General features: G+C 43.0%; 1 protein-coding gene across 2 annotated transcripts in view; it reads left to right on the top strand.

The window, feature by feature from the left end:
- Positions 1 to 7,561: 7,561 nt before the first annotated feature.
- Positions 7,562 to 27,598, top strand: part of LIN7A (lin-7 homolog A, crumbs cell polarity complex component) — a 72,395-nt gene continuing 52,358 nt past the window's right edge. The window contains exons 1-2 of one of the 2 annotated variants that reach the window (XM_038756496.1): positions 7,562 to 7,859; positions 21,067 to 21,159. In XM_038756496.1, the coding sequence (XP_038612424.1) occupies positions 21,067 to 21,159 (93 nt within the window). In that variant the 5' untranslated portion in view covers positions 7,562 to 7,859. Of the gene's footprint in view, positions 7,860 to 21,066; positions 21,186 to 27,598 lie in introns of both variants that reach the window. The other variant, XM_038756494.1, reaches the window with a different exon arrangement.

Here is a 27,598-nt window from a genome sequence, read left to right as displayed (position 1 = left end):
TTAAACATACTATACACTGTGGGAAACATACCCTACTCCTGCCAAAAATAAAAAAGTACAACACAACGTGAGGTTAAAAAAAACATGAACATTTTGGCATCTGGATTCTGCTTATCCGGAAAATGCTATTTTCAGACTAGAGAAGCTATATTCCAGAGTGTCAGGCGCATTCAATCCAGCCTGTCTCTCGCTCCAATAAATGGCTACAATGACCTTGGGATCAGAAATCTGAGACAATTTAGGACTCCATATGAGTTCCCTGAAGTCTTTCTAAGGATTGGATCACAGAACACTAGATAAATGAAGTTGGGCCTTGGTTGGTTGATAAACACAGATAATCTGAGTTCCGCACAGATTATAAACTCATGTAAACTCACTTATCTATCAAATCTAGATATTTAGTCCAGATTTGGCACTGTGATGTCTAGGAATGGAGATTCTACTCTAGAGAGTTCCCTCCTTGTACTTCTATCTATGAAATACATAAGAACAGCAGAACCTTCACATATCTCCTGAAATTCCAAAGCACCCCTACACCTTAAACAGGAGTTGGTTGCCATCTCAGTTATGCCTTCATTTACCCAGTGCAATATAGGGGAATTTGCCCGTCAGTCAGTCAGTTAATCATATTTATGGAGCACTTATTGTGTGCAGAGCACTGTACTTAACACTTGGGAGAATACAATACAGAAATAAACAGGCACATTCCCTGCCCACAGCGAGCTTACACTCTACAGTCTGAGCAGCAAACAGTGGCCTGTTTCCTGCTCAGTGGAAATCGGTGGTTTCTGAGAATCCACAGTGCACAAAATGAGGTGTGTGTGCCTAATGGGAACACAGGCAGAAGTCAGTACCTGATGCTCCCTGCTAAAGGCATGGCAACTGGGAAGACCTTGGAAAAAAACAGGATAAAAGCCAAGTGGATGGAAGGTGATACAGACAGGACCAAGGCACAGACCCTTGGCTCTGGATGGGGCTCAGGAGTTCCGAGGCTCAAGCGCGTCAGCCAGAGACACAGCTCATGGGTTCTAATCCCAGTTCCACCACTTGTCTGCTGTGTGACCTTGGACAAGTCACTTCACTTCTCTGTGCCTCAGTTACCTCATTTTAAAATGGGGATTGAGACTGAGTCCCAAGCTAGACAGGAACTGGCCCAACCCGATTCGCTTTAATCCTCCCCAATGCTTGGTATAGTGCCTGGCGCACAGTAAGTACTTAATAAATGTCACAATTATTATCATTATCAGAGACCAGGCTGTCCACAGACAGCCAGAACAGAGCAAGAACACAAGATGCGGAAAAACTCTGAGAAGTAAAGGCTGGAGATGGCTCAACATTTTAACCGGTTTTTGCTCTTCTATGACAGGATCAGAATCCAAGGGGAGGTCCCAGCTACTTATTCTGTTTCTTCCTGCCATCGGGTGGCAGGATAATGAGATGCATGACAAGCCCTAGCTTTACATGAATGTTGAGCAAGGGGTTGACTATCCAAAACACTGGGGACCAAATCTATTTTGACTTTAGTTAATTTTATATTTGGTAACCAAAACGAGGAGATGCGAGGATTCCATTTCTCACTTACTTTTCCAGTCTCCTCTGCAGTCATATGTTCCATGGAGAGGCAGATTACTTTTATCCCTCCTCTTTTCAGAGTCCAGAGATGCTGGGAAAAGGGAGATGCCTGCACATACACACGAGCATTGCACATCGCCCCCAAGTTTGAGATATGTAGTATTTGAACACTTGAGAGTTTGCTGCAATAGAAAGCATCTGGGTGCATAAACAATATAAGAACATAAATAGGAACTTAAATATTATGTTAATGATGTGGATTATTAAACTGATTGCTATGACCAGAGTCTCATGGGCTAATGGGGAAAGGCTTCTTTTGAGAATTTTGAGCAGAGCTTTAAGATCAAGAGATAGAGCATGGGTCTGGGAGTCAGAGGACCTGGGTTCTAATTCTGACTCCACCACTTGTCTGTTGTGTGACCTTGGACAAGTCATTTAACTTCCCTGTGCCTCAGTTACCTCATCTGTAAACTGGGGTTCAAGACTCTAAACCCCAAAAGGGACATCAACTGTTTCCAAACTGTTTAGCTTGCGTCTACCCCAGTGTGTAGTTCAGTGTCAGAGAAAGCACTGAACAAATACCATAAAAACTGATATTGAACTATTTAAATATTGTAGCTAACTAACCTGCAATTCTGCTCCAATGTAGCATCTTGCCTTTTGATCAATCATGCATACATCTATCTCTCTTGTACAGAAGGGAAGTAGCTCAAACTGTCATCTATGCATTCTCTGTAGAAAGACTGAGCATTCGTGTATTCTGTAATAAGAGGTAAAGAAATGCAGAGTGAAACTTCTATGCAGCAAACAGGCAATGAAAGTTTCTCAAGATGTCTGTTGGCCACAAAAACTTCCCATTAAAGAAGAGTTAGTTCTGGAAGGGAAATATTTCAGCTCCTTACGCAATATTGAGAAAAGCTGCTAACGGGCTCTGCTAACGGCTCTGCAGACCAAGGCTGAAGGAATTAGATAAAGACCGCACTGTGTTGCACCAGGTGGGAGGCAGACATATGAGCGAACAGGGAATAGTTCCTCATCAGCGTTGTGGAAAGCACTTCCCCTAGAGTTGATGGTGAATTTGTCAGGGAAGGACCATTCCTGCCAACCCCCCGACCCAGCTCTCCATAGTTCTACCCCATTCCCCGCAGTGCCTGAGGTTTCTTGCCCCTTCCCCCCAGACCTCAGCATCATGCCTTGTCTGCCCGGTCCCTCCCAATCTCAATTCTCGACTCTTAAATAATTTTTTGAACAGGTCCAGTGCTCCCAGATTCCATCAAGGGATTTTGCTGCCTTGGTCTTGCTCTACTTGCAGTGCCAGCCTGCCAGGACTGGGAAGCTGGTTGGGGCAAGGGCTAATCTGGGGTTGGATGATGGGTTGGGGAGAGGGGCCCTGCCGAGGGGGCTTCCTCCCCACCCCAGCCTCCTCCTCTGCAGCCCTCCCTCTGCCCATGGAAGGAATTGGCTGGCAGAAGGAACTATGACGGAAGCAACAAGGTTCTCAGTGGAAGCCAACAGCTTCAGGGTTGGTAAAAAATACTGAGCAGTGAAAAGAGGAGAAATAGAACAGATGATGCAGGGTCGGAGCCAAGGGGACTCAGGGTGCCAGCAAGCAGACTGGGGGAGATGGGTTTGGGCTTGGGAATCTCAGTGGAGGTACTGCTAGCTTTACACACCTCTGCAGCAGGCATGTGAAAGTAGTGTTCTTACTAAAACATCAAAAAGCCACTAAAGCTGCAGCAGTGAGTGGATATTAACAAGGGGAGAGGTGAAGGTGGTGCTTGCCACTGGGGAAGGTGCCCAATCCCAGTCGTAGATCCTAGGACGGGTGGGAGGGGAAGTGAATTCCTACCTCACCTGGCTACTCTCCTACTACAACCCAGCCCAAACACTTGCTCCTCTACTGCCAACTTTCTCACTGTACCTTGATCTCATCTATCTTTCTGCTGACCTCTCGCCCATGTCCTGCCTCTGGCCTGGGATGCCCTCCGTCTTCATATCCAACAGACAATTACTCTCCCCTGCTTCAAATCCCTATTAAAGGCACACCTCCTCCAAAAGGCCTTCCCTGACTAAGCCCTCCTTTCCTCTTCTTCTCTTCCTTCTGCGCCACCTTGACTTGCTCTCTGTATTCATTCATTCACTCATAATAATAATAATAATAATGATGGCATTTATTAAGCGCTTACTATGTGCAAATCACTGTTCTAAGCACTGGGAGGATACAAGGTAATCAGGTTGCCCCACGTGGGGCTCACAGTCTTCATCCCCATTTTACAGATGAGGTAACTGAGGCATAGAGAAGTTAAGTGACTTGCCCAAAGTCACACAGCTGACAAGTGGCGGAGTGGGGATTTGAACCCATGACCTCTGACTCCAAAGCCCATGCCCTTTCCACTGAGCCACGATGCTTCTCTTCTTCTCTAATTCACTCATATTTACTAAGTGCTTGCTGTGTGCAGAGCACTGTACAAAGTACTTGGGAAAGTATCCCCCTCAGCCCCCCACCATGCCAACTCCACAGCACTTATGTGCTTATCTGTAATGTTATGTATTTATACTAATGTCTGCCCGCCCCCCTAAGACTGTCAGCTCATTGTGAGCAGAGAATGTGTCTGTTCTGTTGTTATAGTGTACTCTCCCAAGTGCTTAGTATAGTGCTCTGCATACTTTAAGCACCTAATAAATACAGTGACTGACTGACTGACTAATTTCAGCTCTTCCTCTAACTGACTGATGACAAAGGGGTCCCCACAGACCCCCAGACCAGGCTGGGAGCAGTGGGAAGGGTCATCTGCGCTTAGTACAGTGCTCTGCACACAGTAAGCGCTCAATAAATACAATTGAATGAATGAATGAATCTGGCTTTTCTCCCATCCCCATTTCAAGGACACCCCTCTGCTCCTCTAGGAGCTTCATTATGGTCAGGGAATGACAGGGCTTTGCACACAGTAAGCACTCACTAAATACGATTGAATGAGTGAATGAATGAATAAGTTCTGAGCAAACTACATTCCTGGTAACCAACTCGTCACAGTAAGCGCTCAGTAAATACGATTGAATGAATGAATGAATGAATGAACTCACCCCCATGCAGCCAGGACCTCATGCTGTAGACTTGGAGAGAGGCTGGTGTGCCATCTGATTTGGTCACTCAGTCAGTCAATCATATTTATTGAGTACTTACTGGGTGCAGCGCACTGTACTAAGCACTTGGAAGAGTATGATATAATAATATTGTATATAATATCCAATAGCCAATGTGATGCCACGCAATCTGCAATGTACACTATAACTTAAATGGGCTACTTCAAACATACAATTGTGACAGCCCTCAACAAGTGAGGGGCTGTCCAGTACACACCACCATGGAGCTGCAGCCCAACCTCTCCTTCATCAGATGCACCAGGTTCCACCTTGAACTGCAGTGGACGATGGCTTAGGGTCAAAGGAAAAAAGTAAAAAAAAAGCATCTCCTTTGAAATCATTTGTACTGGAATGGCCACACTGCCACACTGACAGGCGGGAGTTATGGGCAAGCAATGTGTCTGTTATTCTGTTATAGAATACTCTTTCAAGAGCTTAGTACGGGTGCTTGGCACTCAGTAAGCACTCCATAAATATGATTGATTCTATGTGGGAAGGGAATGTGTCTGTTTAATGTTATACGCTCCCAAGCGCTTAGTACAGTTGAAATGCACACATTAAGTGCTCGATAAATATGATGGATTGGTTGATTGATTCGTTGTAGACAGGGAAGTGTCTGTCTGGAAGTGCTTAGTACCGTGCTTTGCACACAGGAAACACTTAAAAAATACAATTGAATGGATGAATTGATTGACACGATTGTTTTAGTGTCATGGTGTTCCGGACATTACTGGTTTTCACCTCTGTTCAATGGATTAACTCATGCATTAATTGGTTGCGGTTTTGGTTAAGCTACTACTGTGTGCTAAGCACTGTACTGAAGCACTGGGGTAGGTACAAGTAATCAGGTTGTACTGGGGTTCACAGTGGAGGGAGAGAAGGGATGTAATCTCCATTTTCATATGAGAAAACTGAGGCCCAGAGAAGTCGTTACTTGCTTACGATCACCCAGCAGGCAAGTGGCTGAGTAAGGATTAGAACCCAGGTGCCTTGACTCCCAGGCCCCTAGACCACGGGAAAGACATCAAACTCTAAAATAATATATTTTCTAGAAACACGACACAGCCAAATTGATCGATTACTATTTTAGCCACACCTTCATTTACTCTTAAAATTGTTTTGTGTTGTCCTCCACTAAAAAAAAGACAAATTTTAAGATAATTGAATATAGAGCATTGTATTCAGTCATCTCTGATGTAGTTTTACCTAAAAATCACTAGCAAATGCAACTTGAATAAAAGATCGTAGAAGTGAGTGGTATAATTTGTTGTCACACTAAGAGTTTCTTTTTAAAGCAAAGAGGTCTTAAAGATAGAGTGATGTCAGGGACAATTCTCTTACTCTAACTCTTCTTATATAGAAATAACTACCATTCACCTGTCTCCAGCAAGTCAAAGTTCCAAAATTCCTAGGTCGATATTGGTTATTTCTGCCTAAGTGAAATCATCAGTATTTCGGCTTGTTAAAATCTTTCCTTTGAAAGCTAAACAATTTCAGAAAAGTCAGGAGACAGAGGGTTTTATTTTTAAGGGTGAGGGAGGTCCTTGTCACGACCCACTGTTGGGTAGGGACTGTCTCTATATGTTGCCAATTTGTACTTCCCAAGCGCTTAGTACAGTGCCCTGCACATAGTAAGCGCTCAATAAATACGATTGATGATGATGACTGTTCCCTTTGTGTATTATCTGGGGGAAAATCAGAGGAAAATTGTCCAGGCCGACTGCAGCAGGTGGCCTTAGGGGAGGGAGGGAAAAAGGGAGGCATGGAAGGAGGAAAGGAGGGAGGAAGAGCGAAGTTGTCTGTCGGGGCATCTGGCACTCTGATCCAAGCTGGCAGCAGCGGGCCGAGCAGGAGAGAGCGTCACCCACCCATGGGCTCCCCATCAACGAGCGAGCAATCGCGTCTCCATCGGACCCCAGCGACCCCAACCTTTCCCTTTCTTTGCCACTAAGCCCCAGTCCTCTCCCCTCCTCCTGCTTCCTTCCCTCCTCCCTCCATCACACTCCCTCCCCACATCTCTCCCCCTCCTTCTCTCCCCTTCCTTCTCTCCCTCCCTCCATCACTTCTATCCATCTTCCCCCCACCTCTCTCCCTCTCTCTGCTCTCCAACTCTTCCTCCATCTCTCTCCCTCCCTCCACCTCTATCTCTCCCTCCACTCTCCATCTCTCCCTCACTGTCTCTACCTCTCTCCCTCCCGTCTCTCTCCTTCCCTGTCTCTCCCTCCCTCCCTCCATCTCTCTCCTTCCCCCCACTCTCCATCTCTCTCTCTCCCTGTCTTTCCCTTTCTCTCCCTCCCCCATCTCTCTCCTTCCCCCCACTCTCCATCTCTCCCTCCCCTGTCTCTCTCCCTTCCTCCATCTCTCAACCTCCCTCCATCTCTCTCCCTCCCTCTGTCTCTCTCTCCCTCCCTCCATCTCTCTTTCCCTCTGTCTCTCTCCCTCCCCATCTCTCCCTCCCTCTGCTCTCCATCTCTCCCACCCCGTCTCTCTCTTTCCCTGTGTCTCTCTTCCTCCCTCCATCTCTCTCTTTCCCTCTGTCTCTCTACCTCCCCATCTACCTCCCTCCGCTCTCCATCCCCCCTTTCCCTGTGTCTCTCTCCCTCCATCTCTTTCCCTGTGTCTCTCTCCATCCCCTATCTCTCCCTCCCTCCGCTCTCCATCTCTCCCTCCCCCCTTTCCCTGTGTCTCTCTCCCTCCCTCCGCTCTCCATCTCTCCCTCCATCTCTCCCCCTCCCTCTGCCCTCCATCTCTCCCTTACTGCCTCTCCCTCCCTCCCTCCGGCCCTCTGCGTCTCTCCCTCTCTTTGTGTCTGTCCGGCTCTCCCCTTCCCCTCCGTCCCTCTGTCCGTCTGCCTGTCCACCATCGTCTCTCTTCCTGTCTCCCCCCTCCCGCCTCTCTCCCTCCGTCCGTCCATCTCTCTGCCTTCCCTCTGACTCTCCGTCTCTCTCGCTGGCTGCGTCCATCCCTTCCTCCTTCGCTCTGTCCCCGTATCCGTCCCTGGGTCCCTGTGGGTGTCTCTCTGTGGGGGTCTCTGAGGGATCTCCCTGCCGGAGGGTCCCGGCGGCGGCCGATGCTGGAGCCGAGCGCGCCTTGGGCAGACATGGCCACCCTGACCGTGGTCCGGCCGCTCAGCCTGGACAGAGGTAGGTCCGGCCCCCTGCCCCCTATCCCCTGCCCCCCGCCACCAGTCCCCTGTCCCCAGCCCCCAGTCCCCTGCAGCCCGTCCCCTGTCCCCCGTCCCCTGCCCCCTGTCCCCCGCCCCCTGTCCCCATCCCCCTGCCCCCAGTTCCCTGCCCCCAGCCCCCAGCCCCCTGCCCCCAGTTCCCTGCCCCCAGCCACCAGCCCCCTGCCCCAGCCACCAGCCCCCTGTCCCCAGTTCCCTGCCCCCAGCCCCCTGTCCCCAGCCCCCTGCCCCCAGTTCCCTGCCCCCTGCCCCCAGTCCCCTGCACCCATCCCCCTGTTCCCAGCCCTCTGCCCCGAGTCCCCTGTCCCCTTTCCCCGACCCCTGTCCCCAGCCCCCAGTCCCCTGCCCCCAGCCCCCTGTCCCCAGCCCCCTGCCTCCAACCCCCTGTCCCAAGCTCCCTGCCCCTGTCCCCTGCCCCCAGCCCCCTATACCCTGCCCCATCCCCCTGTCCGCAGCCCCCAGCCCCCAGCCCCCTGTCCCCTGCCCCCATCCCCCTGTCCCCTGTCCCCTGTCTCCCGGCCCCCTGTCCCAGCCCCCACCGCTGCGGCGGGACGGCCGGGACTCCGGGGTCCGGGAGGGGCAGGATGGGGGTGGGGAGAGGCAGCAGCCACCGCGGGATCGGGGGGCCGGGGGAGGGTCTTCAGAGCAGGATGGGGAAGGGGGGGGAGTCGTCTGCGGGATAGGGGAGGGGAGGGGGGACTCGGCTGCGGGATGGGGGAGAAGGGGAGGGTCTCGATTGAGGGATGGAGAAGGAGCGGGGGGACTCGGTTGTGAGATGGGGGAGAAGGAGAGGGTCTCGAGTGCGGGATGAGGAAGGAGCGAGGGGGGACTCGTTTGCGGGATGGGGGGAGGCACGCGGTTGCGGGATGGAGAAGGAGCCGGGGGGGAGTCACCTGCGGGATGGAGAAGGGGAGGCACCGGGAACAGCTCAGGCCAGGACGAGGGAGAGCCCTCGGGCTCGCTAAAAATCACCCCGATGGAGGTTATAAACCGGTCAACCGGTCCCATCATACCACTGCGAGGACCATGAGAAAGCCCCCCTCCCCGCATCACCCGCCCCGGTTGGAGATTTGTGATTCGGAGAACCTGGTAGGACAACTTGATGGGGGCCGATTCGGGTCCAGAGACGATGCTCAACGGTTCCCATGGCAACGGCGAGCGCAAGCGGCGTGCAGGGGAAAGGGGAATTGACATAGGACGCTGCCGCCAGACGGCCTCTTTAACTGTATTTAGAGGGCTCAGAAGCACACGGCATAATCCGACATTTCACCCCCGTTGTCGTCAGCTGCCGTAAGCAGGGGAGGATAAACCATCGATTCAAAGAATTAAAAAGAGAACATCCGTTAGAAGTGATGAATTCCTCTCCCACCCCCCACCCCCAAAATGATTTTAAAACAATGGGACCTCCTACCCCTTCCATCTATCAACCCCATTCCTTTACAATTCCAAGAAAACTAGGGTCAAAATAATAGAAAGAACGTTCAGTATTTACATGAAAAGTTAAACATGGGTTAAACTGCTTAAAAAAGTTGAACAGGCTAATGGACTTTATCTAAAATGTACCACGGGACTGAAGAATGTATAGTTCCTAGGCATTGTAAACTCTCTTTTTAGTGATTTGAAAAGAATGGAATTACATTAATATTGAGGTGTATGGAAATAAAATTTGTACCACAAAAACAGCTAAAGTCTTGATAACCTGACTAAAAGACAGCTTCTTAATTGCGGTCATAGTGTTTCCTTCTTGACCTGTGAAATTGTACATCTCATTTCAGGTACTCATAGTACATAAGAGTGTCTGAGCACAAAGTCTGTGATGACTATGTTGAATCTATGAAATTGTCAACTATTTCTAAATTTCAAGGAAGCCTACTCAATTTTTGGATTCATACATTCTGGTAAATGGATCAAAAAAGAGATTTATATAATTTTTACTTGGAACTGAAGATTCTTTTTTTTCAGTCCTTCAAAGATGTTTAAGAAAAATGTTACTTAATTGGAAAGAAGGGTAACACATTTGTTGGTGGATGAGAATTCTGGATTCTGCGGCCAGATGTAGATGACTACAGAAGGCGCATTGACCCTATCTCAATTTTCCACTTTCTTTCAATAGTATAGATTCTGAAGCCCGCAACCATGGCACTATCCTTGACTTTTTCAACCCACATAATCAATCTGCCACTAAATCATGTCAGATTTTTTGTTTTCCCTCCACTACGTTTCCAGGCTCTATCATTCCTCTCCATCCAGAAGGCCACCTCTCTGGCTCAAACACTTGTCCTATCCCGGTTCGATTATTGCATCAGCTTCCTCACTGTTGTCTTCCCCCCTCCAATCTCCCCCATTTCTGATCCATAATTCGCTCAGTTGCCTAATTTGTTTCTAATCATCGCTTCTAAAAAACCTGCAGTGTTTCTTCATTTCTTTCTACATCAAGTTTTAGGATCTTTGTGGGCAGGGAATACGTGACTTCTTTGTTCTGTACTTCCCAACTTTCTCATACAGTGCATGCCACCAAATGGGTGCTTAGTAAGTTCTGCTACTACTATTTTAAGGCTGTCAATGTGATCTCTCCCTCCTAATTACTCACGTTCTTCTCCACTGCCCCTCATTTTACTCAGTGTGTCTAATGCTCGTCTTCTGTCACTGATCTCTTGCTTATATTTCTCCACTCCTCCAGAGCCTTCAGTGGTTGCCGATCTGCCTCCACATTAAACAGAAACTCCTTACCATTGGTTTTAAAGCAATCAGTCACCTTGCCCCTCCTATCTTTACCTTGCTGATTTTCTACTACAGCCCTGCATGCTCACTTCACTCCTCTAATGCCAACCTTCTCACTGTTCCTCAATCTCATCTACCTGGCCACCAACCCCTCGCCCACATCCTACCCCTTGACCTGGAACTCCCTCCCCCTTCATATCCTTCAGACCTTCCCTCTCCCTCCCTTAAAATCCTTATTTATATCACATCTCCTCCAAGAGGCTTCCCTGACTAAGCCCTCACTTCCCCTACTCCCTCTCCCTTTTGTTTTGCTCTTGCACTTGGATTTGTACTCTTTATTCACCTCCATGCTCAGCCCACAGCACTTGGTTTATTTTAATGTCTGTCTCCCCCTCTAGACTGTAAGCCACTTGTGGAGAGGGAACATACCTACCAACTCTGGAATATTGTACTCTCCCAAGCACTTAGTATAGTTCTCTGCATACAGTGTTCAATAAATACATCTGATTAATTGATTACATCCTAACCCCTGCCTGGAACGACCTTCTGCTTCATTTATGACAGTCACAGCTCTCCCCTTCTTCAAAGCCCTTCTGAAATCACGTCTCCTCCAGGAAGCTTTCTCTGATATGCTTCTAATCACTTCTTGTGAAATTTCTCAACTGCCACATCAGCACATCTGCACTCATAAGAACTTCTTGTACAAGAGAATAACAACAACAAGAGTACTCATAATAATAACAGTCGTGGTATTTGTTAAGTGCTTACTATGTGTCGAGTACTGGGGTAGATGCGAGTTAATGAGTTTAGACACAGTACTTGTCCCACATGGATTTCACAGTATAAATATGTATGGCCACTTATGTTCCCACCCCATTACTTATACATTAACTCACAAACGTATTGAATTTCTTTTTTCCTCCTATTTATAAGTTGTTGTAGTGACTGTCCTTCCCATTAGATTGTAAAATTATTGAGTTTAGGGATCATGTCTACTAATTATATTGTACTCTCCCAAGCACTTAGTACAGTGCTCTGTTTGCAGTAGGGTCTCAGTAAATAGTATTGATTAATTCATCAAAAAAACCATTGTTAGTCTATGGATTAATATTCGTTGAGAACTTTACAATCCAAAGTACAATTATTCCATCAGGATTTTACAATTCAGTACAATTCAGTACAGGATATCTCCATCTGGATGTCTGCCCGCCATCTAAAACTCAACATGTCCAAGACTGAACTCCTTATTTCCCTCCCAAACCCTGCCCTCTCCCTGACTTTCCCATCACTGTTGACGGCACTTCCATCCTTCCCATCTCACAAGCCCGCAACCTTGGTGTCATCCTGGACTCCGCTCTCTTGTTCACCCCTCACATTAAATCCGTCACCAAAACCTGCCGGTCTCACCTCCACAACACTGCCAAGATTCGCCCTTTCCTCTCCATCCAAACTGCTACCCTGCTCGTTCAATCGCTCATCCTATCCCAACTGGATTACTGCATCAGCCTCCTCTCTGATCTCCCATCCTCCTGTCTCTCCCCACTTCAACCCATACTTCATGCCGCTGCCCAGATCATCTTTGTGCAGAAACGCTCTGGCCATGTTACTCCCCTCCTCAAAAATCTCCAGTGGCTACCAGTCAACCTATACATCAGGCAAAAACTCCTCCCGCTAGGCTTCAAGGCTGTCCATCACCTCACCCCCTCCTACCTCACCTCCCTTCTCTCCTTCTACAGTCCAGCCCACACCCTCCGCTCCTCCGCTGCTAATCTCCTCACTGTGCCTCGTTCTCGCCTGTCCTGCCGTCGACCCCCAGCCCAAGTCATCCCCCTGGCCTGGAATGCCCTCCTCCGCACTTCCACCAAGCTAGCTCTCTTCCTCCCTTCAAAGCCCTACTGAGAGCTCACCTCCTCCAGGAGGCCTTCCCAGACTAAGCCCCCTCCTTCCTCTCCTCCTCCTCCCCCTCCCCTTTCCCCCCACCTTACCTCCTTCCCCTCCCCACAGCACCTGTATATATGTATATATGTTTGTACGTATTTATTACTCTATTTATTTATTTTATTTTTACATATTTATTCTATTTATTTTATTTTGTTAATATGTTTTGTTTTGTTGTCTGTCTCCCCCTTCCAGACTGTGAGCCCGCTGTTGGGTAGGGACCATCTCTATATGTTGCCAACTTGTACTTCCCAAGCGCTTAGTATAGTGCTCTGCACACAGTAAGCACTCAATAAATATGATTGAATGAATGAATACAGAGGCACCCAAGGAATTTTCTATTGAAGTAACTACAAAAACAACAACAAAAAACTTTAAAAGCAAACACAAGAAAGCTCAACCTACTTGGCTCTTGTGGATGAATTCTAAAAACTCCTCTAGGATGTCCAAAAAGAAGTAAAGAATTGGCAACTTGTCCTGATAGCATAGGCCAAATTCATAAGATAAATTAGATCTCATTTTGTCCTGAATTGTCAGATAGGTCTTCCAACTATACAGTTAAAATTGACTGGATGATTTTATTTCTTTTACCTCACTTTATACTGGGCAGACCAGGGAAGAATTGGTAGCAATTATAATTCAGCCAAGAAAACTCCACAAAGCAAACCCTAAACTCTGTACATCCAGGTTGGTTTTGATATTGATCAAAGGCAATATCAATTGCTGAATTTTCTACTTCTCTTTACATTCACAATCCTAGTTGGTGACATTTCATTACATTTCAAAAATGAATTTAATCTAAATGGTCTTCTGGTGGGCTGAAATTGTTCCATTATGACCTTATTTCTTCCTCTCAAAAGATCTTTGTATTTGCTCGCATTGATTGATATACTATGTTTTTGATAGAACTTATAGACCTTAGATGAGTAACGATGAAGTTCTGCTACACTGCTTAGGACAAGCAAAAAGAAATTAAACTTAAAAAGTAATTCATTATACTTCATGAGCAATAACCAATTACTGAGTTACATTTTCATTCATTCATTCATTCAAGCATATTTATTGAGTGCTTACTGTGTGCAAAATCCTGCATTAAGCGCTTATTTTTATAAGCAGTACCCAATTACTGAAAGAGTTACATTTCAGGACTGATTTATTAAATCAATCAATGGTATTTATTGAGTGTATTATTTATTAAACTTACTGGTGTAGAGCACTGAGCTAAGCACTTGGGGGAGTACAGTACAATAGAATTGTTTGGCACGATCCCTGCCTGCAAAGAGTCTAGAGGGAGGGACAGCCATTAAACTACATTATGGCTATGTATATAAGTGCTGTGTGGCTGTGGGTAGGATGAATATCAAGTGCTTAAAGGATACAAATCCCAGTGTTTAGGTGACCCAGAAGGGAGAGGGAATAGCAGAAATGAGGGTTCAGTTGGTTGGGAAGATCTCCTAGAGGAAATGTGATTTTCATAAGGCTTTGAAGGTGGAGAGAGTGGCGGTCTGTGGTATATAATAATTAATGATGATAATTGTGGTACTTGCTAAGCACTTACTATGTTCCAAGCACTATTCTAAAGTGCCAGGGTAGATACTAGGTTACCAGGTTGGAGACAGTCCCTGTCCTGTATGGGGCTCACAGTCTTTGTGAAATGGGAGAAAGTTTCAGGCCAGAGGGAAGACGTGGGCCGGAGATGTTGGGGGTGAGATAGATGAGATCAAGATACAATGAGTACTTTGGCATTAGAAGAGCAAAGTATGTGGGATGGCTTGTAGTAGGATGTCAGCGAGGTACAGTAGGAGGGGAAAAAAAAACCCTGAAATGCAAGAAACAGTCATCTGGCATTTAGCAGATATTAACTGCAAGGGACCATGTTTTTTGAAGGCTATCCCCAGTGTGAAATCCATTGAGTATCCTAGACTTCCCAAAATAGGTTCATGAGGGATCACTCTAAACCTTTGTCATTTCTTAAATTATGCAGAAGCCACTGCTTCATGCATTTTCCACTTTGGGCCGTAGGCTGACAGCATTTACACATAGCAAATGTGTGGTTCTAGTATTTGTAAAACCTATTGAAAGTAGACCTCTTTTTCTTACTGTATTTATTAATTCTGTATTTGTCTCTGGAATGAAGATAAAGGTGAAGGAAAAAAAATCCTATTTTGTAATCCAGCTTTATCTCTACTTTGAAGAACTATATCTATGTCCATGGTTTTGCTAACTTACTAATTATTTTGTCCTTTCTGATATGCAAATAAGTAGTTTAGTATTTACCATTTCTAAGCAATTGCATTTTTATTATTTTTTATATGTTGCACTATTTTAAAAAATGTTTATAAATAAATCTATAATGGCGTACAGTAATACTGGAATACTCTCTACCAACAGTAAAACAATGCATTTAATAATAATAATAATAATGATGGCATTTATTAAGCGCTTACTATGTGCAAAGCACTGTTCTAAGCGCTGGGGAGGTTACAAGGTGATCAGGTTGTCCCACGGGGGGCTCACAGTCTTAATCCCCATTTTACAGATAAGGTAACTGAGGCCCAGATAAGTGAAGTGACTTGCCCAAAGTCACACAGCTGACAAGTGGCAGAGTGGGATTTGAACCCATGACCTTCGACTCCAAAGCCCGGGCTCTTTCCACTGAGCCATGCTGCATTTGATGGGCCCCTTAATTTTCCTACTAATGGGGGTGAATTGAGGCTGCTAAAGAATGCTGATATCACTCATCAGAGTCTCAGCAACATTTGCCTTGTTCTGTTTCATTGTTTAACAAAGACTAAGATACTATCCTTTGAAAATGTCTTTTGAGAAAATGCCATTTTGTTTACCAGAATCAATTAATTAAATAGTTGCAATTTGACCTTAGTTCATATTAAAGGAGATGGCAAGGTTCAAAATAATATCCTCTCCTCCTCCCCCAGAAGGAAAAAAAAAAATCTGTTAAAAGCACACCTACTGTGGTGTGGGGGGGAGGGGGCGGTCATGGAAAAAAAAGATTTTTAATGTTTTAATAGAGGTATTTATTGTTGACTAAAGGTAACTCTCACTTATACTTTGAGCATCAGCAGTGTGAAGCTTCATAGCCTAATGGCATGAGTTTGGGCTTGGGAGTCACTGGTCCTGGGTTCTAATTCCAGCTCTGTCACTTGCCTGCTGTGTACTTTGGGCAAATCACTTAAATGATCTGAGCCTCATTTTCCTCATCTGTAAAATGGAGATTAAATACCAGTTCTCTCCCCTACACAGACTGTCAAACTCATGGGGGACAGGGTTTGTGTCTGACCTGGTTATCTTGTATCTACCCCACAACTTAGTGCAGTGCTTGGGACATAAGCACTTAATAAATGCCATCATTATTATTAGGCCCAGACAACAATCATTTCAAATTTTGCTCTATCAGAAAAATCACTGAGACATATTAGTTTCGTAGGCATCTATATTTTCATTCAATTATCAAAACTCACATTAAAAAATAAAGGATTTTTAAAAATATGACAAGAGAGAGTGCTAATCTGTCTTGGATCAAGATATACTGCTCCCTCAGCCAAGGTGAGATGTTTTCTTCAGCTGACACCAGGGAAGAACCAATATAATGAGCCAAAGAGGGGTAATAATTATTCAGGAGATTGCAAAGTATTTTTTGGAAATTTCCCTGGGTATGTCCCTCTACTAGTCAGGTTGCCCAACTATGCTTTTCCAGTGTATGGGAGAACATTTTTCTCAGGATAAAACCCTAAACCTGCAAAGTCAAGATACAAAAACACAGAGATAGATTTAAATAGTTTTTCAGGGTCTCTTTTGTTTGTTTGTTTTTTATGGTATTTGTTAAGTGTTTACTTGACATCAGGTCAAAGGGGAATCATTGTCAACCACAGGCTACTTCAGGGAAGGGGCTCTCCTTCCCTGTGCTATTTGAGCTGACAGAAAAATTTGGTGATTTATTAAGTTCTGTGGTGCTACAGGGAAATCTTGAATGGTTTTCAGGGTTTCCTGAAAGTAGGCTCATACCTGACCTCCATTTTCTTCAGATATATTGTCAGATTATAGCATCGGACTAGGTAGGTTGGTATATGACTTCCATTTTCTTCCCATGCATTGTGGCAGGAATGACATTGATCAGAGGAGGTTGTGGGTGGAATGGGGAGAAGAGGAAAGCTGTGAGAACAGAGAGGGTGGGGTAACATTATTCATATTTTACAAGCCCCATGTTGGAAAGTCAAGTCCGACTTGTAAAACATGAAAGAGGATGTAATTTCAGAGAGTAGTAAATGTTCTCTGTGGTCGCTTGGAGGTCTTAGATAAAGGATTTTCTATACTATAATCTATTCAATTGATTCATAAAAATTGCACTCTAGTAGTAGTAATACCAATGGAGTTATTGAGCATCTAATGTTGCAATGAACTGGGAAGTACAATCAATCACTTAATCAAAAGTATTTATTGATTAACTATACTATACCAAAAATTTGGGAGAGTACACTATAATAGAGTTGATAGAGACATTCTTGACTCTGTAGGAGCTTACAATCTGCAGAGCAGTATGAGAAATGTTCCCCACACATATGGAAATTATCTTCTATTAGAGGTACAAAAATGGAGGCAAAAAACACCCTGTCTTTGCCTTCAGTCTGTGAGACTCAATTAATTAGATCATCATGACTGTAGATTACTTATGTCATATAATTCAAAACAGCAAAAAAACTCCTTTAGAATGGGCTTCCTATTAAATGTTCCTATTTTACATGTTGGTGTAGAAAGTACGGTTACATCAATGCTTATTATTCAATTGCTCTTTAAGTGCTTTTAAGCACTTAGTAAAGTGCCCTGCACACAGGAGTACTCAACAGATAATTTGGATTGTCCCCATAACAAGTGTTTTCCTTTTGTTCTGGTGTCAGTCAACTGCTTTCTACAAGAAACTTGGAGAAAGCAGCACTAGCAATCAATCAGTAGATCACATTTTTTGAGCATTTGCCATGATCAGAGCACTCTACCAAGTGCTTGAGAGAGTACAATACAAGAGAATTTGTAGACATGTTCTTTGCCCATAATGAGTTTACAATCTCGAGGGGGAGACAGATATGAATACGAATACATAAGTAATTTATTACTAGTGAAGGAACATGTTATAAATTCACCAATTTTGTTTTGAGGTTTAGTTCATTTTTTAAATCATAGAGTCATTCTTTGCATGTCCACAAAAGAATAGACAGTACTCAAAATGAACAATTTCTTCAGTTACCAGGTTTCACTTTGGCCCCTAGTCCTAAAGTCAAAGATTGCTTCTAACACAACTTCACAAAAAAAAAAATCCCTAAAGTGACTAAGAAATTGAATAGCAAGCTGTAATAGTGTGATAAGGTAAAAGAGGAAGCACACTATTAAGTAGAGACAGCAAACTAATACATCAAGATGTCAGTTTGGATAAAAACATTCATCCATTTGATTTATTGGATGAATTTTGGAGCATGAAATGCTACATTCATATGATTTCTCAATGCAAGGTCTTTGTGAGACAGAACTTGATAAAAGTCCATTATTACTGATTTCCTGAGCATAGTAGAGAACAGACTTGGGATTTCCTGATAGCTACAAAGGAAAACTCCCAGTTCTCCTGAATTTGCTGTTGGTGTCAGGAACAATATGTGAAATTATGTTCTTTGTGAGTTTTTTTTAAATCAAAGTTCTTTCAGTCTCGGGAAAATTGCCTACTCCCAAGGCCAAAAAATAAACAACTTATTGTATTCGACATCTTAAATCCCTGGCAGAATACAGTGTTATTGAGTTTTCAGCAGGTTCTTGAAAGAAGCCTAAAATAAATATTCCTCAAACCAAAAAGAGATGTTTAAATTTCCTATCACAGAGATCTATGTTCTGTGACTGTCCCTAAACATCTTGCATGAATGAAAATGCCATATATAGCCAATATTCCATATGATTATAGAAGTGAGAGATGTTAAAATCTGGTAGATTAGAAAGTTGGTAGGACTGGAAAGGTTGTGTGAATCGTGGCTTGAAAAAAAGTCGTTCAAGTATTCCTCCAGTTATTATATTGGATGCTTCTTCTTACTGCTTAACAGAGCACATTAAACTCACAATACTGAATTTCTCTTTTTATCGCTTAACAGAGCATATTAAATTCATTTTTAAAGCGATTTCCTCCTTGGTCCAAATTCTTCTCACATCACATCTACACTATTGTGTCAACCTCTTTTCTGGTGTATTGTACTCTTTGAGGGCTTGGTATAGTGCTCTGCACAATGTAAGTGCTCAATAAATACCATTGATTGATTGGTCTTCCTGCCTCCACCTTCTCTCCAGTTCAGCCCATACTGCATGCTGCTGCATAGATTTTCATGAAGCAATGCCTTGGCGTATATTTTCCCCCTCTTCAAATTCCTCCAGTGGTTGCTCAAGTGAAAATTCCTCAGTCTTTTAGACTCATCCCTAACACGCCCCATCTTACAGCTCAGCTATCTCCACTGACTGTTCTTAGCCTACTCTCTTCTTTACTCCCAAGCTATATCTTTAACCAAACCGCACCCTCAATCAATCAATGGTGTTTATTGAGTACTTACTGAGTACAGAGCACTGAAATAAGTGCTTGGGAGACTACAATACATCAGAGTTGGTAGATCTGCTCCATGACCACAGTGACTCTGGCCTCTTACTCACGTTTGTTCTTTCAGCCTGTAACATCCAACAGACTAGAGTCATAGTCAAATGAGCTCAGAGGCTAGCAGGACTTCAGCTCTGAAGGTCTTGGTTTCCCATTGGCCAAACCCCTAAAATTGTGGCCCTCTAAAAGTTACAAAGAGAGCTGCAGGTTGGAGTGTGATGTTGATGATTCCTTGAAATTCCTCAAGGCAGTCCAAGAGGTTGTGTTTGGCTCTTAAAGGGGACTCTATCCTTGGCATTGCAGGAAATAGGGAGAATAAGCAGAGCCTGGATGTCCCGGAGTTTTGGTTTGTGACTAGACTAGATTAGAGATGGAGAAAGCCAGTTTGGTGTCATGAGGCAGTTTGGAAATTAGGTCAAAAGGAGAATCAGAAATCTCTGCGAAGTAGAGGTATATGATTCTAATTTGCAGAAATTTCTGGTGTGTGTGATCACGTCACCTATCACACCGCCGACCCCTCTCCAACATCCTGCCTGTGGCCTGGAACACCGCCCCCCCACCCCCCCCCACCCGCCACCTCAAATCCGACAAACTACTCTCCCCTTCTTCAAAGCCTTATTGAAGGCACATTTCCTCCAAGAGGAATTCCCTGACTAAGCCCCCCTTTTCTCTTCTCCCACTCCCTTCTGCTTTGCCCTGACTCACTCCCTTAGTTCTTCCCCCTTCTCAGCCCCACAGCACTTATGTCCATATCTGTAATTTATTTACTTATTTTAATGTCTTCTCCCCCATTCTAGACTATAAGCTCCTTGTGGACAGGGAATGTGTCTGTTTATTGTGGTTTTGTACTCTCTCAAGCACTTAGTACAGTGCTGTGCACACAGTAAGTGCTCAATAAATACAATCAAATGATTGAATGAATGAAAGGGGGACTCCCTGCCAACCATCTTCCTTTCCCACTCTCTCCCCGAAGCTGACTTTGCTTTCGGGAGACCAAAGCAATGGAGCTAAGTGAGGAGGGGGAAGGGGAAGAGGGGCATGTCTGAAGATTCCATTCAGTAATAGTGTCGGGAAGGAATCTTCCCACTTCCCCACATCACAGACAAAAGGTCATACTGATCCAGATCTCTGGGTGATCACGTGTGGCAAACCATCTGCCCAAAGCTTCTATTCATCTCTGCCAACACTCTGGCTGGTGGTGCTGTAATGATGTCATCACACAGAGCTATGCATGGCATCATCAGAATCCTGGGGCATGTGAGAGACCCTGTCAGACAATCCAGGCTATGGAAAAGCTTTTCACATTATATACGGAATCATCACCAAAAGAAAGGAGTAAATCCACAAAAAGGGTAGATATGTTCATGGATAAGTGCTTCATAACAGGAATTTGGGTTACAAAATTAGGGATATCATCCTTAAGCCTGAGATTTGTTATCAAGGAGAAATACCTTTGTCATTGATCTTCCCAGCATTTTCCATTTCTTCTGTCAAAGCTGGTAGGACCATTACTGCATACCTCATTTTATTATGCTCTTAGGATATGTATCTTTTTTTTTACTTCAGCAATGTCTCCTCATACCTTAATGTAATTTTTCTGCATTGATTAGGGTATTCACCAAATGCTATTGAAGATGACTATAAAGTATAATATACATTTTAAGTAACTTTAATTTGTAATTGAGCACTATTCTTCCCAGATTTTAAGCCTGAGGAAACTAGATATTCCAGGTAGCAAAATCTGATTTTACATCTTCCTTTTTATCTTCACTCTGTTAAAGCTGGAATGGTGGATTTTTTACCTTTTAGCTATAATTTATGTTGTTCTCTTTCTCAAAGTTTTTTTTTCTTTCCTTTTTTTTAATACACTCAGATGTCGCAAGAGCAATTGAACTACTGGAGAAATTACAAGCATCTGGAGAAGTACCAGTACACAAGCTGGAATCCCTCAAAAAAGTACTGCAGAGTGAGTTTTGTACTGCTATTCGAGAGGTATGACACTAAGATTTTAGTCAATCCCTCAAAAAAGTACCACAGGATGAGTTTTGTACTGCTATCCGAGAGGTATGGCACTAAGGTTTTAGTCAATCCTCCAAAAACGTACCACCTAATAAGTTTTGTACTGCTATCTGAGAGGTACGGCTCTAAGATTTTAGTCAACCCCTCAAAAAAGTACCACAGAATGAGTTTTATACTGCTATCTGAGAAGTATATTTTAGTCAATCCCTCAAAAAAGTACCACAGAATGAGTTTTGTATTGCTATTCGAGAAGTATGGCACTAAGATTTTAGTCAATCCCTCAAAAAAGTACCACAGAATCAGTTTTGTACTGCTATCGAGAGGTATGGCACTAAGATTTTAGTAAATCCCTCAAAAAAATACCACAGAATGAGTTTTATACTGCTGTCTGAGAGGTATATTTTAGTCAGTCCCTCAAAAAAGTAACACAGAATGAGTTTTGTATTGCTATTCAAGAAGTATGGCACTAAGACTTTAGTCAATCCCTCAAAAGAGTAGTACAGAATTAGTTTTGTACTGCTATCTGAGAGGTATGGCACTAAGATTTTAGTCAATCCCTCAAAAAAGTACCACAGAATGAGTTTTGTACTGCTATCTGAGAGGTATGGCAGTACGATTTTAGCCAATCCCTCAAAAAAGTACCACAGAATGAGTTTTATACTGCTATTAGGGAGGTATGACACTAAGATTTTAGTCAATTCCTCAAAAAAGTACTGCAGAATGAGTTTTGTACTGCTATCTGAGAGGTATGACACTAAGATTTTAGTCACTATTATAAGCCATATGTCACCCAAGTAGAAGACATATTTTCTGCCCATAAGCTATAAACAGTGAAATATCTTGACTACAACTAAATGCCATTTTTAGCCCTTGGACGGATGTTGAGTGATTTAGTCTGCTAAATTTGGAAATGAAACCCAAATAAGATATACACAATCCCTAAAAGCTGAATGTTAATCAGATGGTGACATTTAAGGGATTTAATTTGAGGGAGGCTATGTTGGTGACTCCCTATGCCATGTCCATATTTAACTTTACATGAAATTATTTGAAAAGTGAGGCTGCAGTTTATTTTTTGAAAGAGATCTGCTAGATCATGTCAACACAGAGAGGTTTACCTGAGAAGTTTTCTAACACTACTCTCACTCCCAACCCTTTTCCTTCTCTACCCCCTCTCCACTTTTTTTAAAAATGATACTTGTTAAGCACTTTCTATATGCCAGGCACTGTACTAAGCACTGGCGAGCGTGGCTTATATGGATGGCTCAGCTTCTACAAGAACTGAGAGAAAAACAAGCTCACGCTCTGAATTTTGCCTGGATGAAGTAGGTTGCTCGAGACAAAATCTTAGGTATTTCATAAAATGATATATCTCTCAATCTATTGATTATAAAATAATACAATGCATTCATTCATTCATTCATTCATTCTTCAAACAGCAGCTCTGTTTGCCCAGTGAAAAGAGGATTTCTCTGGAAATTAGGAAGGCTGAGTTCTAGTCTGGCTCTGCTTGTTTGGGCTATGCCATCAGTGGTGAACTTTTCAAACTACAAAACATCTTTGAGCATCCCAAAAGATGGACAGGCTCATCAGAAATTGGAAAAATGTCTGGCTAATGTGGTAGCAAGGATTGCAGTGGCCACCAAGGCAACCATCTGCTGGGCTGAGACTGTATGTCACTATGTCACAGTGTAGGCAATGACATGCCATGGATTGGTCCTGCATGTTAAAAACCTCTGTTGGCATATCACAATGTTCTGTCTTTTTGTACTTAGTGACCCAGAGGGAACATGACTTGCAGATATGAGAGGGTGGGTTTGGCTCTGTGCAAACCATTATCACAATAATTAGTTCCTCCACTCAAGTTCTTGACCCTGCAGTCCTGGTATGGCTCATCCATTACTCCCGACAGGAAACTCCATTGGGATTTATTGAGCACCTATTTTGCCTAAGGCACTGTGCTAAGTACTGGGTTCTAATGCCTACTCTGCCACTCACTTGTTGTCTCACCTCGGGCATATCACTCGATTTTTCTGGGTCTCAGTTACCTCATCTTTAAAATGGGGATTAAGAGCCCCACGTGGAACATGGACTGTGTCCAACCCGATTATCTTGTATCTACTCCAGTGCTCAGTACAATGCCTGGAACATAGAAATCACTTAATAAATGCCATTAAAAAATATAAAAGGGGATAAATTAGATCTGGTCTAAATAGGAGACAGGGAGGATAGTGACAGACACATGTGGAAAGATTCAAATGATTAAGCGATGACTACTCAAGAATACAAGGACAATATTCAATACGAAAAGAGCTGTTGAAGTTCATAACTAAGGGAACCATTTTTAGACTCTCTACTATCTCTGACCAACAATCACTGCAGAAACAGCCATACCAATGCTCCAAAGTTGAGAACGTTTACTGTTGCCACTTCAGATTCTCCCATCCCACTTCAGCCCAGTAGACAGGAACCTCAGTTTATCTTGGGGTATAGTCTTGTGCAAGTCAGGTTGCATAACTAAAGGGTGACATTGGGAGAAATTTAGTTGTTTTTTTTTATAGTTGTTAGAAAGTATGAACAGTTTAGAGGAATTCCCAAATTGGAATCATTTCATACTTGAAGATATTGCAAAATGCCTTCTTAAAAGCCCCAGCTAGTAATAAAAAAGTAGGTAAGAGGATGCAATTAATTTTAAGTACTCATTTGCCTTAATTAATTTTGGCACAATATTGGCAGGGTCAAAGGAATACTTTTCAGAAGATCCATGACTAAAATGATAAAAGGTACATAATGACATCATAATTGAGATACAGAATTACCTTACTAATAGCTGATTAATAAAATGAGCCAATTTACAGTTATAATTCTCACCATTTATAAACTAGTGATATGTAGGATATGTAATGACATTTGTGAATACTTTTGGAAATGTGTATTTTTCTGAATCAATGGTGACCCTTTTTTCTTCTGTTGTTAAATAAACTACAATATGTATTTTTTCACCCCCCGCCAGCCCAAATGACAAAGACTAATACTGACTAATAGTCACTCAGAAATTTTATTACTGGGCTTTTTAGTGAATTGATTGATATTCTATTGACTGCAAAGTAATTAGTCAGTGTTTGCTCAGATACACAGCAAATGGGAGAAGAAAAAAATCACTGTCATTTTAAAATGATAAATTGCGATTACATTCAGGAGGGCAAGCTAAGAGATGTGTGGGAGTTATAGGTTTAATAAGTTAAAATTAATGATAATGAAATTGCCAGCAGTTCAAATACATTTTAATCAATTGTGACTTCTGGACAGGTCATTTCTTAAAGAAAGAGTTTTTGTAGAGAGTTTATGTGCAGGTCAGTGTCAAAGATTAAAAGTGAAATCTCAGTTTCTCTGGTTCTGCAACTAAGTTTCTGGGATTTCAACAAGCTGGAGACCAATGATTTCCCTGAGCCTCTATTTCTTAGTTCATTGATATGTTCTCTAAAAATGCTGGGAGAAAGGTAGTAGGAATGTTATTTCTTCCAAGATACGTTTTTGCTTGTTATATTTTTTGAATGATCAGGATCATGAATGGAAACCTTATATCAAAAACAACAGATGGGTCCTGGCATTGGGAGATCAAAAAACAACCAAATTGGTAGACACATTCCTTGCCCATAAGGAGTTTATAGTCCAGAGGGGGAGACAAGTATTAAATTCAATTGCAGAAGTTCTGCACAAATACAAGTACATGAGCAACACAGAAGGGAGAGAGTAGGGGAAATGAGGGCTTAGTCAGGGAAGGCTTCTTGGAGGAGATGTGATTTTAATAAGGCTTTGAAAGTGGGGAGGGGGTGGTTGGTTGCATATCATCAGTGGAATTTATTGAGAACTTACTGTGTTGCAGAGCACTGTACTAAATGCTTGAGAAAGTTCAATGCAACAGAGCTGATAGACACATTAGCTGCCTACAATGAGCTTACAGTCTAGTGGAAGGGAGAGGGAGTGCCAAGTCATAATGCAACATGGGCAAGAGGTCAGTGGCAGACAGAGGAAGTTGAAGTTCAGTGATTAGGCTGGCATTAGAGAAGTGAAATATGCGGACTGGGTTGTAGTAGGAAATAAGATTGGTGAGGTAAGAGTGGGAGAGCTGACTGAGTGCTTCATTCATTCATTCAATCATATTTATTGAGTGCTTACTGTGTGCAGAGCACTGTACTAAGCGCTTGGGAAGTACAAGTCAGCAACATATAGAGATGGTCCCTACCCAACAACGGGGTCACAGTCTAGATGGTAAGATCCTTTTGTTTAATGTGGATATTTTTGAGGAGTGGGGAAATATGGACTGAATTTTTTTTAGAAAAGTGATTTTGTTCTCTTCAAGTGCTTAGTAAAGTGCTTAGTCCAGTAATCCCTCAATACATACCACTGATTGAAGTGTCTGCTCTCGTACCTTGCAGTACTCTCCTCATTATTTCCAATTCAGTTAAACTAACCTGCTTACTCTCCCTTGCATAAGAGTCTCTCATTTCTAACTGTCACCTAAGGAAGAATCCAGCCTGGAATACTCTCCCTCCTTCTCCTTACCAATCTACATAGTTTTAATAAATTATAGTAATAATAATATTAGTATTTTAAAAGTGATGATTTTTGTGCCATGCACTCTACTTAGTTGTGGATTAAATATACAATAATCAGGTCAGACACAATCCCTCTCCCACGTGGGGTTCACAGTCTAAATAGGAGACAGAACAGGTATTTAATCCCCATTATACAGATAAGAAAACTGAGGCACAGATAAGTTAACTGAATTGCCTAAAGTCACATTGCAGGCAAGTGGCAGAGCCGGGAGGTTCTCTGACCCCCAGGTCTGTAGTCCTTCCACTAAACCACGCAATTTCTTGAGTGCAATGCAACACTGGAAAAAAAAAATCAACCTTGTTGAGGGAGCTTTCCTAGATAAGTCCTAAGTGACACTGGATAATTGATCCTTCCTACCCACTTAGTAATTATGTACATGTTGCTTAATGGAAAACGTTCTTATACTATCCAATAGTAATACTGCATCCTTGACATTTCATTTTTAAAAAAAGAAAAAAATCAATATATTTTTGAATGTGCCTCCATAAGTAATGCAAATTCTTACTGGAACTAATCAATTCACCATAAGATTTTTTTTCCCCCCAAACTACTGAGCATATTGGCAGTAAACATCAGAAAAGGCATACACCAATGTACAACTGAATGTAGAAAATGAGATTGTATCTTGAGTGGTTATTCTGTGGAGTGTGTTTTCCTCTAGACTTACATGCTATAAATGAGGATCCTTTCCAGAACCTCTAGAAAGGCAATATTGAATTCCTTTATGTGCTATATGTTGTAATGACAAATATCACTAAGTTAATGTCAAATATTTATGAAAGATATTCAATGCATGATAACACAATTTTGAAGGAATTAGGTGGGACATGATCATAACTCTTAGCAGGAGGCTAAAATCACATCTCCTCCAAGAAGCCATCCCTGATTAATTTCTAATCTCACATGTTTGAATCCCCACTATTGAGTGTAGGGCATTTCTGAACCATCCAAAAACTTAAATACAACTTTCCGTAGGACTCTTGTGCATATCTTCTTACTTTGGCACTAACTCATGTACATATCTCCTCTTCCTTTTTCTTCTTCCTCCTATCTATTATTTGTTTTAATCTTTGTCTCCCTCAATAGAATGGAAACCTATTGAGGGTAGGGACTATGCTCTACCATTATTCAAAGTCTTTTTGAAGGCACATCTCCTCTAAGAAACCTTTCATGACTAAGCTCTCCTTCCCTCTTTTCTGACTTACTTCCTTTGTTCATCACCCCTCCCAGCCCCACACCACTTATGTACATATCTGTAATTTATTTATATTATTCTCTGTCTCCCCCTCTAGACTGTAAGCTCACTGTGGGCAGGGAATGTGTATGTTTATTGTTGCACTGTATTCTCCCAGGTGCTTTGTACAGTGCTCGGCACACAGTAAGTGCTCAATAAATGACTGGCTGCTAGACTATGAATTCAATTGTACTCTACAAAGCTCTGCGCATAGCAGGTGCTCAATAAATACCATACTGACTGATTGGCTACAGAAGTAGACGTTTTGCTCATCTGAGTGTAATAGTGGATTTTCAACTTACATGAAGAATTTCCTTAAATTGGGTTGCATCCCGAAGACTCCCTGTAATAGCTGAACTAAGTCTGAACAACTCTGTCCCGTTTGGATGTCTCTCTCTATTTGTGTCTTCCTCAGGAATGAAAAACAAAATTAATCATCTTTATTGAGCACTTACTATGTGCAAAGCACTGCACTGAGCGCTTGGGAGAGTATGGTATAAGAGAGTTGGTAGACATATTTCCTGTTCACAAT

This window comes from Tachyglossus aculeatus, chromosome 14, assembly GCF_015852505.1.
Source record: "Tachyglossus aculeatus isolate mTacAcu1 chromosome 14, mTacAcu1.pri, whole genome shotgun sequence".
Classification (NCBI taxonomy): Eukaryota; Metazoa; Chordata; class Mammalia; order Monotremata; family Tachyglossidae; genus Tachyglossus; species Tachyglossus aculeatus.
The sequence above is the reverse complement of the archived record's forward strand: the minus strand, read 5'-3'. Positions and strand labels throughout refer to the sequence as shown.